Consider the following 17,607-nt stretch of genomic DNA (forward strand, 5'->3'; position numbering starts at 1 on the left):
TTCTTCGTGATTCGCTGTGCCGACTCGGCGCTCCGGGCGCGCCCCCGCGAAGTGGGTCCAAATCGCATGCGCGTGCGCCGCGCCCGAAGGGCCGGCCGGCACCTCCCGCGGGGCGGGGCGGTTGATTCCGCATCGACACCGCCTTCCTGCCCCGCCCTTCGCCGTACCCGGCTCGCCCCTCCTTCCTGGAACCACAGCTGAAGCGGCGGCGGCAGCGGCGGCGGCCCGGCGGGGGGCGGCGAGTGGCCCGCGCGACACGCGCCGACCCGGACTCTATGCGGTAATTCGCGCGGCGCAGGCGCCTCCTGCCCCGCCGGCGGGGCCCGGGTTTACCGCGGCGGGATGTTCTCCCGAAGGAGCCATGGAGATGTGAAGAAGTCCACCCAGAAGGTGCTGGACCCCAAGAAGGACGTGCTGACGCGCCTGAAGCACCTGCGGGCGCTGCTGGGTGAGGCGCGCTTTGGGGCACCGGGCTCGTGGGCACCTGCCTCGACGTGGGCCGGACGAGGGTCGGGGCTGGGATGCCTACGGCATGGCTTGGCGGGGGGGTGGAGGTGGCGTGAGACCCTCCTTTCCGGGGCCCAGCATTGTTCCCCGACAGCGGGCACTCTGGCCCTCGGGCTCTGCCCTTTCGCCCAGATTGTAAACTTACCCCGGATTCGCGCCCGGTCACATCGAGGCCGGCGGAGCCGTGACTCTCCTCCCCAGCAAATCCTGCACTCCAGGTGCTCCTCGCACACACATACACATTGAACTGTCACCTCCCCTCTCGTTTTTTAATTTTAATTTTTAACTCTGACACGCTAAGTAGACTAAGTCTCCAAGTGTTTCCAGCACAGACTTAATGGAAATGTCATCTCTTGTGGGCCCCCTTCCCTTACATTTTATTTTTACTTTTGAGTCGGAGTCTTCAAATAGACTGAGTCTCGGAGCGCTCCTAGGATAAATTTAATTTAGCTGTCATCTCTCTTCCCATGCTCCTCTTTTTATTTTTATTTTTATTTTGGGTCTGGCTGCTTGGGTTTCTTTGTGTCCTTGGTGCGAAGGGGGCTCCTCCTGTCTCTTGGAGGGAGAGGTGGCTTTCCTGGGTTCAAGGAGGCTGCTGCTTCTTTATTGCCAGGATGACAGTGATAGTTATTTGCCTTCTTTCGTTTTTATGGACTGCTGGGTGGTGGAGGTTCTGTGGAGCCCAGGGGGGGCCTGCAGTTGACCTGCGATGAAGCTCATCCTTGTGGCTGTGAAGTGTCCACAAGGCTTCCTGTCACCTGCTGCATGTGATCTCTAGCTGCTTTGCTAGGCTTTGTTTTGTTTTCTATTTTCTTCCCTACTTAGTTTTAACTTTTGTTTAGGACCAAACACCTGTGCTGTCTGCAGTGTTTTGGGGGGCTGAGTAAAGGACGCCTTGTTTCTTCTAGATGTCTTTTTTATTCTTAAAATGAGGAAAAAACACCTGATTTAGGACACATAGTCTTAATGTGTCTGTCACTTGAGGAAATATGACATAAAAGAATTCATTTTATATGTGAGAATTTTAAGTAAAGATCTTGTTTATGAGATTAAAAGTTGTTAATTATTTCTATACCCTGTGAAGTACCTCTGAGGAAACACACACACACACACACACACACACACACACACACCCCAGTTTCGCCAAATGAAGTTATTCACAGTCTCGGATTCCTTGAGATTTACACTATCTTGTTCAGTTTGGAATGAAATGTAAATTAATTACTTACTTTTAAGAAGGATTAGTTTTCAAGACTTTTGAAAGTGAAATGTGGTGTCCTTGGTAAACTGAACTGTCTCCTCCCTGTAGTAAAATCTCATGCACACACAGGTTGCATTGTGGAGTTCTTCCTGATTAACACCTACCGTGGGGACATTTTTGATAAAGGAAAATTGAACAGTATTTTAAAGCATTTGATACTCTGGGACTTTTTCTGTGGTAGAGAATTTGAACTTTGGTTCTGTCCAAGTCTGCAGGATTAAGTTGGCTACATTTTGTAAAGGCAGAATCAATTAAACCTAGATAAGTTTGGCTTCTTAGAGGTGCACAGTACATTGTTACCATTCTGAGAAAGTAGTTCATTTTCAAGGCTGGGTAATTGTGGTTTCACTTTAAGGTGCAGTATCTTATTTTGAGGAACTTTCTTTTTTCATTTCATTGAGCTCATTATGACCTCAGTTTTGTAACATAGGTTCTTTGATATTAGGTTGTTTTTTGTGAATGCATTTGTTTGTGGAATGACTCAGGGTACTTTATTGCTGCAATCTTTATCCATAAGGAGTACATTTTTGTGAATGTGTCTGAAGAATTCTAGTCATAATGTCTAACGTAAAGTTTCGCTAACAACTGTGGTTTAAAGACTTTAAAGAAACACCGTACATTAATGTACTAGTTCCTAGCACATCATATACCCTATTTGCTACTTTAAGAAAAAGTCTACTTAGGAAAAAAAAAAAAGAAAAAGTCTACTTAGAAAAAATGGCCTCTTGATCTGAAAGACAGGAATTAACCAAGATCAAGAAAACTACTTGAAGGAAATGAATGGACATTATTGTTGTATTTTTATGTAATACTCTTGCTTGTCACATATTTTGTCTTCAAGCGATAATAAAGATGTTCTTTTTTGCATACAAAATGATACCATTGATCTGGATTTGCAGCCTATGGCTGCATCATTTTGGCTGGTTACTTAGACTGTCTTTGAACCTCAGTTTCTTTACTCTGTCAAATGGATATGGTAATGTCTATCTTGTAAAGGTTATTGGGAGTATAATGTATAAACTACTTCAGCTTGCAGCAGGCATGTAACAGTTTCCTCTCCCATTACTTGCCTCCCATTATTAATAGGATAGGACAAGTATTTTGATAGGTACTTTCCCACACCACCCTTTGTATTTTGATAATTGCTGTGAATTTGTTCTCTCTTTATAAAAATTAGTCTGTGTTTAAGACAACTGGCTGAGAGACACACAATGAACTGTGGAAAGTGGAGTATTTCTCATTCGTGGTAATGGCTCCAGTTAGAACTTGCTTAGCTACTTTAATCTGGCTACATATTGTAGATTGGCCTGATATTATTAACTTTATTTTACAAGGTGGGAGACTGAGGCCCAGACAGACCTTACAAGGGGCCAAGCCATGGACTAAATGGTTTACGTGTATTGTGTTAATTGCAGGTAGAACAAAGAGCTATTAGGTCCCCTGACTTCCAGTTCTCGCTGTATTGTTGAAATCATCAATGGGAGAGTAAATAAGTAAACAAAACAAAACAGAAACCAAAAAAATTCTGTGTGTTGCTATCTTGCTCCAGCAAAGACTCCATGTTTAATTAGAATTTGAGTACCTACTACAAATCCCCATATAGAAATAGTATTGATAGAGCAAGAAGAATTGATGTAATAGTAAGCATACAGTATGGTATGTAGTTAGATAATGGCTTATATGTTGGACTTCATTATAGGATTTCAAGGGGTCAAAAAAGATCATTAAGAGTGGCACAAACAGAAGGGCATCTTGAAGGCGGTTTTACTCATGCTGGTCCCTGAAGGATGGCTAGACTACTGAGCCACATGTATAACTTAAAATTTTCTAGTAGCCACATTTAAAAAAGTAAAAAGAAACAGGTGAAATTAATGTTAATAATACATTTTATTTAATCCTGCAGATCTAATCTGTATTATATCAACAGGTAATCAATATAAAATATTAATATTTTTTACATTCTGTTTTTCATACCAAATCTTTGAAATCCAGTGTGTATTGTACACTTATAGCATGTCTCATTTCGAACTAGCTGCATTTTAAGAGCTCAGTAGCTATATGTGGCTAGTGCCTGCATACTGGGCAGAGCAAGGTTAGAATTTGGGAAGGGCAGCGGGAAGGCAGTTCCAGGCAAGGGGAGATGGGAGCCAGTAGTGGAACACATGGCAATGATGTAGAAAGGTGAGGAACGCCAGCCTGCTCCTTCCTCCTGTCCAGTGAGGGAGTCACAGGGTGATGTTGGTCATGAGATGGAGTGCTAGAATTCTTGCCCTGAGGGTGTTCACAGTGTCAGATGCGTGACTGGAGTGCTATGTAGGCCAGGGGTAGAGACAGGACAGTGAGTTGGACTGGAGGATCTTGGTGAGGGGAGAGGAGTGGTGGCCTGACTGGCAGAAGCTTGAGGCAGTTTGGGGGCCAGATCAGAAAAAGTCTTGTTTGTCTGAGTTGGAAACTCATATCTTACCTTGCAGGTGAGAGGGCCTGCTTGAAGAACTCTTAGTAGGTCAAATGATAAGATTTGAGAGCTGCTTGCCTGTCAGCAGGGCCAGGAAAATGGATTGGAAGGTGATGGGAGGGATGACACTGCTGGCAGCGAAGGAAGAGACAAATGGCAAGGGTCTGAAATAAGATGCTTTGTGAATGGAGAGGAGGGGTGGGATTTCAAAGGACCAATGCAGCAAGAACTAGTGATTGTTAAGTGAAGTAATGAAACAGGTTTGTAGAAGCCAGGCGAGGAGTGATCAGTCTGAAGGAGAAGAGATCTGGGATAAGAGGCCATAGTCAAAGCAGATCAAGTGACATCCGGGCTTGGACCAAATATCTGGAACCAGAGAAGGGAGAACAGTCTTTCACAAATGCTCTCTATATATTGACAGAGTAAAATGGAACATTTTGGTATATTTCCTTTTAAGTATCTTTTACTTTAGGTAGGGACAAGTTCACTTACAGTTTTAAATGTTGCCATTTAAACTTATTTTATTAGCATTTTCCTCTCATTTTTTTTCCCTCTCATTTTTATTAACTACAGACATTTTTGAAACTGTATACCATAAGTTAGCTTACTATTTTCTGGATGAGTAAATTGTTTCCTTCCTTTCTCTCTCTTCTCTTTCTTTTTTTCTCTAATATATATAATACTGTTCTAAACATCTTGGGAAGCAGCTTTTTCTATATTTTGTGTTATTTCCTTAGGACAGATTCCAATGAAGTCAAATTGCTCTGCAAAAAAAAGACGTTTATGACTCGATTTGCTGTGCAAGTGTTGCTCCCAGTGAGCCTGCTAGCTGCAAGGATCGAGACTACCATTTCCACTACAGTCTGACTAGCAATAAACACATTTGTGTAATTTTTTTTTTTACTTTTTCCTTTTTAATTTTTTATTGTTATGTTAATCACCATATATTACATCATTAGTTTTTGATGTAGTGTTCCATGATTCATTGTTTGTTCGTAACACCCAGTGCTCCATGCAGAATGTGCCCTCTTTAATACCCATCACCAGGCTAACCCATCCCCCTACCCCCCTCCCCTCTAGAACCCTCAGTTTGTTTTTCAGAGTCCATCATCTCTCATGATTCGTCTCCCCCTCTGACTTACTCCCCTTCATTCTTCCTCTCCTGTTATCTTCTTTTTCTTTTTTCTTAAAATATGTTGCGTTATTTGTTTCAGAAGTACAGATCTGTGATTCAACAGTCTTGCACAATTCACAGCGCTCACCGTAGCACATACCCTCCCCAATGTCTATCACCCAGCCACCCCATCCCTCCCACCCCCAACCACTCCAGCAACCCTCAGTTTGTTTCCTGAGATTAAGAATTCCTCATATCAGTGAGGTCATATGATACATGTCTTTCTCGGATTGACTTATTTCACTAAGCATAAGACCCTCCAGTTCTATCCATGTCGTTGCAAATGGCAAGATCTCATTCCTTTTGATGGCTGCATAATATTCCATTGTGTATATATACCACATCTTCTTTATCCATTCATCTGTCGATGGACATCTTGGCTCTTTCCACAGTTTGGCTATTGTGGACATTGCTGCTATAAACATTGGGGTGCACGTACCCCTTCGGGTCCCTACATTTGTATTTTTGTGGTAAATACCCAGTAGTGCAAATGCTGGATCGAATGGTAGCTCTAATTTCACCTGTTTGAAGAACCTCCATACTGTTTTCCAGAATGGTTGCACCAGCTTGCATTCCCACCAACAGTGTAGGAGGGTTCTCCTTTATCCACATCCCCGCCAACATCTGTCGTTCCCTGACTTGTTAATTTTAGCCATTCTGACGGCTGTGAGGTGGTATCTCATTGAGGTTTTGATTTGGATTTCCCTGATGCCGAGCGATGTTGAGCACTTTTTCATGTGCCTGTTGGCCATTTGGATGTCTTCTTTGGAAAAATGTCTGTTCATGTCTTCTGCCCATTTCTTGATTGGATTATTTATTCTTTGGGTGTTGAGTTTGATAAGTTCTTTATAGATTTTGGATACTAGCCCTTTATCTGATCTGTCATTTGCAAATATTTTCTCCCATTCTGTCGGTTGTCTTTTGGTTTTGTGGACTGTTTCTTTTGCCGTGCAAAAGCTTTTTATCTTGATGAAATCCCAATAGTTCATTTTTGCCCTGGCTTCCCGTGCCTTTGGCGATGTTTCTAGGAAGAAGTTGCTGCGGCTGAGGTCGAAGAGGTTGCTACCTGTGTTCTCCTTTAGGATTTTGGTGGACTCCTGTCTCACGTTTAGGTCTTTCAACCATTTGGAGTCTATTTTTGTGTGTGGTGTAAGGAAATGGTCCAGTTTCATCCTTCTGCGTGTGGCTGTCCAATTTTCCCAACACCATTTGTTGAAGAGACTGTCTTTTTTCCACTGGACATTCTTTCCTGCTTTATCAAAGATAAGTTGACCATAGAGTTGAGGGTCCATTTCTGGGCTCTTGATTCTGTTCCATTGATCTATGTGTCTGTTTTTGTGCCAGTACCATACTGTCTTGATGATGACAGCTTTGTAATAGAGCTGGAAGTCCGGAATTGTGATGCCGCCAGCTTTGCTTTTCTTTTTCAGTATTCCTCTGGCTATTCTGGGTCTCTTCTGGTTCCATACAAATTTTAGGATGATTTGTTCCATTTCTTTGAAAAAAGCGGATGGTATTTTGATGGGGATTGCATTGAATGTGTAGATTGCTCTAGGTAGCATTGACATCTTCACAATGTTGATTCTCCCAATCCATGAGCATGGAACGTTTTTCCATTTCTTTGTGTCTTCTTCAATTTCTTTCATGAGTATTTTATAGTTTTCTGAGGACAGATCCTTTGCCTCTTTGGTTAAATTTATTCCTAGGTATCTAATGGTTTTGGGTGCAATTGTAAATGGGATCGACTCCTTGATTTGTCTCTCTTCTGTCTTGTTGTTGGTGTATAGGAATGCCACTGATTTCTGTGCATTGATTTTATAGCCTGCTACTTTACTGAATTCCTGTATGAGTTCTAGCAGTTTTGGGGTGGAGTCTTTTGGGTTTTCCACATACAGTATCATATCATCTGCAAAGAGTGACAGTTTGTCTTCCTCTTTGCCGATTTGGATGCCTTTGATTTCTTTTTGTTTTCTGATTGCTGCGGCTAGGACTTCTAATACTATGTTGAATAGCAGTGGTGAGAGTGGACATCCCTGCCGCGTTCCTGACCTTAGGGGAAAAGCTCTCAGCCTTTCCCCATTGAGAATGATATTCGCTGTAGGTTTTTCATAGATGGCTTTTATGATATTGAGGTATGTACCCTCTATCCCTATACTCTGAAGAGTTTAGATCAAGAAAGGATGCTGTACTTTGTCAAATGCTTTTTCTGCATCTATTGAGAGGATCATATGATTCTCGTTCTTTCTTTTGGTAATGTATTGTATCACATTGATTGATTTGCGGATGTTGAACCAGCCTTGCAGCCCAGGGATAAATCCCACTTGGTCGTGGTGAATAATCCTTTTAATGTACTGTTGGATCCTATTGGCTAGTATTTTGGTGAGAATTTTTGCATCCATGTTCATCAAGGATATTGGTCTGTAATTCTCCTTTTTGATGGGGTCTTTGTCTGGTTTCGGGATCAAGGTAATGCTGGCCTCATAAAATGAGTTTGGAAATTTTCCGTCCATTTCTATTTTTTGGAACAGTTTCAGGAGAATAGGTATTAATTCTTCTTTAAATGTCTGATAGAATTCCCCTGGGAAGCCATCTGGCCCTGGGCTTTTGTTTGTTGGGAGATTTTTGATGACTGCTTCAATTTCCTTAGTGGTTATAGGTCTGTTCAGGTTTTCTATTTCTTCCTGGTTCAATTTTGGTAGTTGATACATCTCTAGGGATGCACCCATTTCTTCCAGGTTATCTAATTTGCTGGCATAGAGTTGCTCATAATATGTTCTTATAATTGTTTTTATTTCTTTGGTGTTGGTTGTGATCTCTCCTCTTTCATTCATGATTTTGTTGATTTGGGTCCTTTCTCTTTTCTTTTTGATCAGTCTGGCCAGGGGTTTATTAATCTTGTTAATTCTTTCAAAGAACCGGCTCCTAGTTTCGTTGATCTGTTCTACTGTTCTTTTGGTTTCTAGTTCATTGATTTCTGCTCTGATCTTTATTATTTCTCTTCTCCTGCTGGGTTTAGGCTTTATTTGCTGTTCTTTCTCCAGCTCCTTTAGGTGTAGGGTTAGGTTGTGTATTTGAGACCTTTCTTGTTTCTTGAGAAAGGCTGGTATTGCTATATACTTTCCTCTTAGGACTGCCTTTGCTGTATCCCAAAGATTTTGAACAGTTGTGTTTTCATTTTCATTGGTTTCCATGAATTTTTTTAATTCTTCTTTAATTTCCTGGTTGACCCTTTCATTCTTTAGTAGGATGCTCTTTAGCCTCCATGTATTTGAGTTCTTTCCGACCTTCCTCTTGTGATTGAGTTCTAGTTTCAAAGCATTGTGGTCTGAAAACATGCAGGGAATGATCCCAATCTTTTGGTACCGGTTGAGACCTGATTTGTGACCTAGGATGTGATCAATTCTGGAGACTGTTCCATGGGCACTCGAGAAGAATGTGTATTCCGTTGCTTTGGGATGGAATGTTCTGAATATGTCTGTAAAGTCCATCTGGTCCAGTGTGTCATTTAAAGTCTTTATTTCCTTGTTGATCTTTTGCTTAGATGATCTGTCCATTTCAGTGAGAGGGGTGTTAAAGTCCCCCCCCCACTATTATTGTATTGTTGTCAACGTGTTTCTTTGCTTTTGTTATTAATTGCCTTATAAAATTGGGTGCTCCCATGTAGGGGCATAGATATTTACAATTGTTAGATCTTCTTGTTGGATAGACCCTTTAAGTAGGATAGAGAGTCCTTCCTCATCTCTTATTAGAGTCTTTGTTTTAAAATCTAGTTTGTCTGATATAAGGATTGCCACCCCAGCTTTCTTTTGGTGTCCATTAGCATGGTAAATGGTTTTCCACCCCCTCACTTTCAACGTGGGGGTATCTTTGGGTCTAAAATGAGTCTCTTGCAGACAGCATATTGATGGGTCTTGTTTTTTAATCCAATCTGATAGCCTGTGTCTTTTGATTGGGTCATTTAGCCCATTTACATTCAGGGTAACTATTGAAATGTATGAATTTAGTGCCATTGTATTGCCTGTAAGGTGACTGTTAACTGTATGTTGTCTGTGTTCCTTTCTGATCTTTGCTGCTTTTAGGCTCTCTTTTTGCTCTGAGGACCCCTTTCAATATTTCTTGGAGGGCTGGTTTCGTGTTTGCAAATTCCTTTAGTTTTTGTTTGTTCTGGAAGCTTTTTATCTCTCCTTCTATTTTCAATGACAGCCTAGCTGGATATAGTATTCTTGGCTGCATATTTTTCTCGTTTAGTGCTCTGAAGATATCTTGCCAGTCCTTTCTCGCCTGCCAGGTCTCTGTGGATAGGTCTGTTGCCAGTCTAATGTTTCTACTATTGTAGGTTACATATCTCTTCTCCCGAGCTGCTTTCAGGATTTTCTCTCTGTCTCTGAGACTCGTAAGTTTTACTATTAGATGTCGGGGTATTGCCCTATTATTATTGATTTTGAGAGGGGTTCTCTGTGCCTCCTGGATAATGATGCCTGTTTCCTTCCTCACATTAGGGAAGTTCTCTGCTATTATTTGCTCCAATATACCTTCTGCCCCCCTCTCTCTCTCTTCTTCTGGGATCCCAATTATTCTAATGTTGTTTCGTCTTATCGTATCACTTATCTCTCGAATTCTGCCCTCGTGATCCTGTAGTTGTTTCTCCCTCTTTTTCTCAGCCTCTTTATTTTCCATCATTTGGTCTTCTATATCACTGATTCTTCTGCCTCATTTATCCTAGCATTTAGTGCCCCCATTTTTTATTGCACCTCATCAATAGCCTTTTTGATTTCGACTTGGTTAGATTTTAGTTCTTTTATTTCTCCAGAAGGGGTTTCTCTAATAACTTCCACGCTTTTTTCAAGCCCAGCTAGTATCTTTAAAGTCATGATTCTGAACTCTAGGTCCGACATCGTACTAATGTCCGTATTGAGTAGGTCCCTGGCTGACGGTACTACCTCTTGTTCGTTTTGCTGAGGTGATTTTTTTCGTCTTGTCATTTTGTCCAGAGGAGAATAGATGACTGAGAGAACAAAATGCTAACAGGTTTACAACGTCCCCAGCAAATATACTGTATACAAATCAGAAAAGACCTGAAACCAGGGGAAAAGAAAGGGAAAGGAAGAAAAAAGAAAAAAAAAAGAAAAAAAGATAAAAACAAAAACAGAACAATACAAAAAAAGCAGAATATGATCAGATATGATCAGGCTAGTGCATAGATCAGTGCCACACACTAGATTTTGGGCGTATTTTGGTCTGTTAGAAAAAGTACCTCCTAAAATTTTAAAGGAAGAAAGACATATATGTACAAAATAAGGGTTGATACAATGAAGGGATGGAAGATGACTGTAAAGATGAAAATTATAAAAGATTTTATAAGAGGACTTGATAAGATAAGAAGTTGTTTGAAAAAAGAAAGAAGATTTAAGGAAAAAAAAAAGGAAAAAGGGAGAGAATGTGATCAGGCAGGAGACTAGAACAAAGCCATACACTAGTGATTTAGGGTATATTTTGATCTGCTAGAAGAAACTGTATCTCAAAATTTTAAAGAGAGAACAACTTATATATATATGCCAAAAATAAAGCTAACTACTATGAAGGGATAAAATATGACTCTAAAAATGAAAAATAAAAAATTTTTTTTTAAAAAAGGGATTGATAAGATGTTGGTTGAAAAAGGGAAAAAGAAAAATAAAAAAAAACCGTTAACAAAAATTAACTTTGATGAACTAATGAATCATGGTAAAAAAAAGCCATGAATTCTATGTGCAGTATTCCCCTAGCACTGGAGTTCTCCCGTTCTCCTTGATCGGTAAACTTGGTCTTGGCTTGCTGGCTGTTCGTGCTGATCTTCTGGGGGAGGGGCCTGTTGCTGTGGTTCCCAAATGTCTTTGCCGGAGGCTGAATTGCCCCGCCCTTGTCGGTCCGGGCTAAGGAAGCTGCTTGGGTTTGCTCTCAGGAGGTTTTGTTCCCTGCAAGCTCTCCGTACAGCTTTGGAGGACCAGGGTAAAAATGGTGGCCTCCCAATCTCCACCCAGAGGAGCCGAGAACTCGCGGCCCCGCTCCTCAGTGTGCCCCCAGAGAAAAGCAGTCAGTCCCGTCTCCCTGGTCTCTGGCCGCACTCCGTGCTCACCCGGCCTGTGACCGAGTGTTTCTATCTCTGGCACCCGACCCCGTGTGGAGTCTCCAAACCCAGCAGATCCCTGCGGTGCGCTCCCGCGCCGCTCCTCCTGGGGGAGGAAGGGGAGTCTCCCCGGCTCTGCCCTTGTTGGGTCCCTGCTGGAGGAGCAGTGGCCCGACTGGGCCGCGGATCACAGTTTATGGCAACCCCGAGCTGAGAGCCCGCGCCTCAGCTCCGTCTCTGCAGCTGGCTTCCCCGCTCCGATCCCTGGGAGCTCTGCCGCACTCAGGCACCCCCGGTCTTTCTGTGACCCCCAAGGGTCCTGAGACCACACTGTCCCGGGAGGATTCCACCCCCCGCTTAGCCACTGCAACGACGTCCCTCAGCCGAGCCAAGTTCTAAGAGGTCCGATTTTGTGCTCCGCGGCTCTATCACTTGCCAGAAGCCGCCGGTGGAGGCCCCTCCCCCGCCGTCTATCCTCCCGAATATCGCCTGGGATTCACTTCTCCGCACATCCTACCTTCCAGTAAGTGGTCGCTTCTCTGTTCAGAGAGTTGTTGCTACTCTCCTCTTCGATCTCCTGTTGAGTTCGTAGGTGTTCAGAATGGTTTGATCCCTTTTCAGCTGAATTCCTGAGACTAGACGAAATCTAGGTCTCCTACTCCTCTGCCATCTTGCTCCGCCTCGCATTTGTATAATTTTAAAATTGGCAGTAGGCATTTTGGAGAATGGGAGTGTCAGGGATAGGGCCGGAGGAGTTAGGAGGAGATCCTGGCTGATGATAGGGGAAGATGAATTTGGTGTTAGGGGTGTTGAGTTTGAGAAAAGGGCAAGATCCAAGCGGAAATGTCTAGGAGGTTGTTGGACATGGGGTCTGGAACTTAATAAGAGGATACAAAGCTATGGTATGGTTGTTTATTGTCATCATGGTTCCATCAGATCTTCCCACAAACCTCTGATGCAGGTAGTGTTCCTACCTTCAACCTGTAGATGAAGAAACTGAGGCTCAGTGAGCTTAACTACTCGTCTGTCAGCACCTAGTCAATAAGTGGCAGAGCTGAGATTCCTGATTATAAGCCCATGTTATGCCTCTGCTAGTTATCTGACTCAAAAGTATATTTATATATCAGAAAATATATTTACTCCACCATAGTAAATGTTAACATATAAACAAAAGCCCGATGGTTTTTGCATGTCTCCCAAAAATGTTGCTTTGACTTGTGCTGCTCTCTGCCTGGTCTGTTTTTACTAGATTCTTAGGGAGACTTGAGGCTATATTTGATTTCAGCATGGCAGAAGACAAAAAGACTCCTTTTGTGTTTTTCTGTTCATTGACCTCTCTGTACACTTGGCGGACCTAGCAGGTGGTAAAATATTTGCATGGACGTTAGTGTCAAAGGACGTTCTACAACCAGAGCAGAGCCGAGGTGTAATTTCAGGCTCCTCAGGTAGTCTTAGTTTTGTCTCTCTCATTCAACCTTGTTTGAAGCAAGGTCATTTTGCCATAATGCTCCTTTTGCTAATTTTTCATCAGTTACTAACGTTTTATATCTGTAACCTCTGGCACGTAAGATGAACTTTGGACACAGATACGTGTATCACAAATACACCAATCCCTGACTCTAAGGCTCAGGGATGTCTGGACTTCTGATGAGAGAAGGGTGAACCTAGGATAAAAGTCCGATCGAGCTCAGATGTTTTGTTTGAGACAACTGACTTCCTCCTTTTATTCTGGGAAGAGAGCTAATTGATAGTTCCAGAATATTTTGACGTAAATTTTTATAATTTGTATTTTTATTTTGTTTATAAGTGCTTTACTTGCAATTGGGCATAAATACTTTTGCTAGTTGTTTAGAGTACTGATCTTTACATAGATAAAATTGTAGGGAATTGTTTTTTTAAAATTGACTTTCAAAATAGCAAATTGATTCAATTTAAATTTTTTTTAAATTATGTTTTAAAGGAGGAATATGTTGGGGCGCCTGGGTGGCTCAGTCATTAAGCGTCTGCCTTTGGCTCAGGTCATGATCCCGGGGTCCTGGGATCGAGCCCCGCATCGGGCTCCCTGCTCAGCGGGAAGCCTGCTTCTCCCTCTCCCACTCCCCCTGATTGTGTTCCCTCTCTCACTGTGTCTCTCTCTGTCAAATAAATAAAATCTTAAAAAAAAAAGGAGGAATATGTTATTGTACTGTAAAATTAATAATATATAAATGTGGTAGACAACTATGCTGTCTTCAGATTTTAAAAAAAATTGAGTTCCACAGACATTTTTTCAAGAGTGTATGAGTGAGTACGTGTGTGTGTCTATGTCTGTCTGTCTGTCTGCTCAGGAGGGCTGTGTATTCAGATATTAATAAGGCAGAAGCCCAGAACCTATGGTTTAATAGGAGTGGTAGACACATAAACAACTACATTTCCTGTGAAGGTGTTAGTGCCTCGATGGAGCAGGTGAGTTGGTGCAGAGGAGGCATGGCAGAGAGGCCTCTTGGAGAGGTTGCCAGTGCTTCCTGAGGGAGATGCACTCTGAGGTGGGTTTGGAATGACGAATATGGGGTTTCCCTGGTGGACAAGTCGGGGATGAGGGGACTGCAGAGAGGAACTTGTGTGACGGTAATGGCGTGGCCACCATGGAGTTAAGTGTACAGTGGCTTTTATCCTGTTGGGGGGGTAGATGTTGGGAACCAGGAAGACATAAGGAGAGAATAGGAGCCAAATGTGATGTGTCCCCTTGGTGAATGGCCCAAGAGTCTCAGAGTCCCTGAGATTTGAAACAGGAGTGCCAGGAGAGTGAGAACTCCCATCCTTCTGGATTGCAAACCCTGAAGGTGTAGCATGGGCTGCCAGCGTTCATCTTTCCCCAGTGTGGAGGGAACCTACCTCAAATTGAATTCATAATCAGAGGGAAGCAGGGGAGAGGTGGAGGGTGAGACAAATGTACTGGACCCTGTGTGAGCCGAGAGGTTCGCCATGTCTGTGCCATCTCCACTCCTGAGCTTCTCGGTTGCAGGTGCCAGTAACACCCTGTTTTTGCTTTAGCTAGCTTGAGTCATATTTCTGGGTCTGGAAATGGAAAGAATACAGATTAATATGCCAGAAAGGGGGGGGGGAGTCCCAGATCAAGGTTGGGTGGGTGGGTCTGTATGTGTGGATGTGCTTTTTATATTTTTTAAGAGCTGAGAAAATTTGAGTTTATATATATGTAAAAGAAGGAGCTAATAAAAGAGCAAAATTGAAGAAACAGTGCTGAGAAACGGAATACAAATGGAGAAAGGTGGGTCTTCAGTGGGATCAGGAGCGTGGGGCAGGAGATCAGGCTTGACAAGAGGGACACCACTTCCTCTAAGGCCACACGGAGGAAATAAGAATGGGGTCCTAGATGTGGGGGGAGCTCTCACACTATGGCTTCTGTTTTCTCTGCGAAGGTAAGAGGTAGAGTCAACTGCTGAGCCAGTTTTCTTGCGGGTGTAGTGATAGGGACTGAGGATGTCTTGTTCCCTCTCCTGTGCCATGCATCCCCTTAAAATAAAGGAAATACTATAATCTGTAAGACTTGTTCTTTTGGGGAGCAATCTCATAAATGCATTTAACTTATGCATTCAGTACTTGGCCAGAAGCCAGGAAATGTATATATATAAAACGAGGACAGTTCAGGTAGTGCACATATTGTCTGGCCTTCCACTTGGTGACCATGTGTCCCAGAGTGGCAGCAGGGGGCCCAGGGAAGTGCTGTGTTCTCATTGGTCTTCTTTCCTTCATGCCTCTCAACTGTGGGACCATCTGTCCTACTGGATGTGGCTCTAATGGTTAGGGGTAATTTTGATCTTCTCCATTTTTGCCTTGAATGCGACTTAACCTCACGTAAAATGTAACGTGATTGTACATATTTGTGTGGCACCTTGCACTTTTGCAAAATATTTTCTCCTATTCTCATTGGGTCAATATGCTGCCTTAAGCTACCAGTTCAGAAAGGACTTACCTTTTAGATTCTTAGTCAAGCTTTGTTTCTGACTTAGTTCTGAATGCCCATTTCAAATTTTTAACAGTGATTTTTACAAAAGAGATATTTCATAACCATTTTTTTGTCTTTTATATTGTTTTAGAAACTGAAACCACATCTGAAAAGTATTTTAAAAGTAGTTGTAATTTTTAACAGTAAATACGTAATTTCGCTATTGCAACTGTGGTTTAGCTTTAAAAGATAAGGAGCCCTTTGATATTATCTTGTGTTTGATTTTAAGTGATGGCACATATTCACTGAACTTCAGCCATAGTTTCAGGGACACATAGGTACTAGTGACATTGTTTGTGCCCGATTGTGAGAGCCATGAGAATGTGCCACTCAGGTCTCTGCTGGGGGATCATGACTGACGGATGGCTCCGGTTGCTGCCCTCTGGATTCACCACCACTTCTTAGCCAAAGCTAAGCTTCTCTTGGGCTCCTTGCAGTTACTGAGCAAGCAGGAATACTAATGTGGTTCACTCATGCAAAATCCAGATGCCTCTGAAGGGTGACTTTGGCTTGAGGACTCCCCATGGGTTGGTCACGACCTTCTCAGGACTGAGTTGGAGTCTGAGGCTCTTCCTTCCCAGCCCTCCTTCCTTCCCCCTCTCCTTTGCAGGGGGTCAGACCTGCACTGTAGTTGAAGCCTCTCCCTGCCTTCTCAGGTCTCTCCCCTTTCCCCTTCACAGGCCGTTCTCCCAATAAATCTCCTACATGTAATACTGTCTTGGTGTCTACTTCTCAGGGAGCCCAGACTGACACACCATCCCTTTTCCCAGAAGGTGTTGCCTGTCCTACCATCTAAAACCGTTCCAGGAGACAGCGTGAGCACACTACATCTTCCACATAAACTTTCTTTATCCTTCCGCCCTGAAATGATATTTCCTCAGAATTCCCATAGTATTTTGAACTTTGCATTTGGCATTTATGGCCTTTTGCTTTGTATCTGCTGGATCTCCCCTACTAGTTGATAAATACATTGAGAATATGAAGAACTTCTTGTTCATCTTGATTCCTTTTGGTAACATACTTCCTTATTTGTAATCATAATAATTAGCATTTAATCAGCACTTTCCATGTGCCAAACACTGCCAGAAATGCTTTTACATAAATTAACTCATGTAGTCCTCCCAAATGGGATAGGTAATATTATTATCCTCATTTTACAGATGAGACACAAAAGCGTTAAGAATCTTGTCCAAGGTTACACAGCTGGTAAGTGACAGAGTCAGGATTTGAACATGGGCACCTGGCTGCAGAGTCCCCTTGTTCATTTAGCAGTTATTTTTTATCCAGACAGAATATGTGCCAGGTGCTATACACAGTGTTGGGGATGCCGAGCTTGCAATCCAAGTCTAGCATAAATAACTATTAATGAGGGTTCTAGAGGGGAGGGGGGTGGGGGGATGGGTTATCCTGATGATGGGTATTAAAGAGGGCACGTTCTGCATGGAGCACTGGGTGTTATACGCAAACAATGAATCATGGAACACTACATCAAAAACTAATGATGTAATAGATGGTGATTAACATAACATAATAAAAAAAAAACCCAGCAAACAAACCCCAAAATGTGATTTCCAAATAAACGGATGTAAGTCTGTGTGGGAGTAGCAGCCACCTGATGTTTTGAAAAATTTCTAAAAGCCTTCCTGCCCCAAAGATTGTTTCCACAAGCCAGATGTTCCCATCATTAAAGTAATGATTTGAGACCCAGAACTAAGGTCTCCTGAAAGAGCCCGCTAACCTTCTCCCTTGTGTACTTGCACCTGTTGTCAGACCCACCCCTCTGATCCCAAGGGAGCAGCTGTAAGAAAGGACTATTTGTATGGACAAAAGGGAGAAGAGGTTGGGGGAGAGGGACAGCCAGACCAGAGGGCTGTTGGTAAGATAGGCTTGGGGGAGGCTTCTTTCATAGAAACAAAATCGCAGAGACACTATTGTAAAATTTTAAATCTACAGAAACCAAAACTGAGTCACTATCCCCCCAAAAGGACTGGTTCTAACTAGTAAAAATTCTTTCAATGAGATCTTTGATAGTATTTTTAAGACAGCATGGAAGAGAGGGGAACAGAAGACATATGTTGCTTCTTTACAACTTTTTAAA

The 17,607-nt window shown here is 42.6% G+C and overlaps 1 protein-coding gene across 4 annotated transcripts in view; it reads left to right on the forward strand.

Moving 5' to 3' along the window:
• Positions 1-217: 217 nt before the first annotated feature.
• The window catches only part of RALGAPA2 (Ral GTPase activating protein catalytic subunit alpha 2), a 341,643-nt gene continuing 324,253 nt past the window's right edge, over positions 218-17,607 (forward strand). For all 4 annotated transcript variants that reach the window (XM_028123771.1, XM_028123769.1, XM_028123770.1 and 1 more), the window contains exon 1: positions 218-448. In XM_028123771.1, coding sequence (XP_027979572.1) covers positions 343-448 — 106 coding nt within the window. In that variant the 5' untranslated portion in view covers positions 218-342. The remainder of the gene's footprint in view (positions 449-17,607) is intronic.

The sequence above is a fragment of the Eumetopias jubatus genome, unplaced genomic scaffold (genome assembly GCF_037043125.1).
Source record: "Eumetopias jubatus isolate StellerSeaLion01/CBP00866 unplaced genomic scaffold, mEumJub1_p1.0 scaffold_9, whole genome shotgun sequence".
NCBI lineage: Eukaryota > Metazoa > Chordata > Mammalia > Carnivora > Otariidae > Eumetopias > Eumetopias jubatus.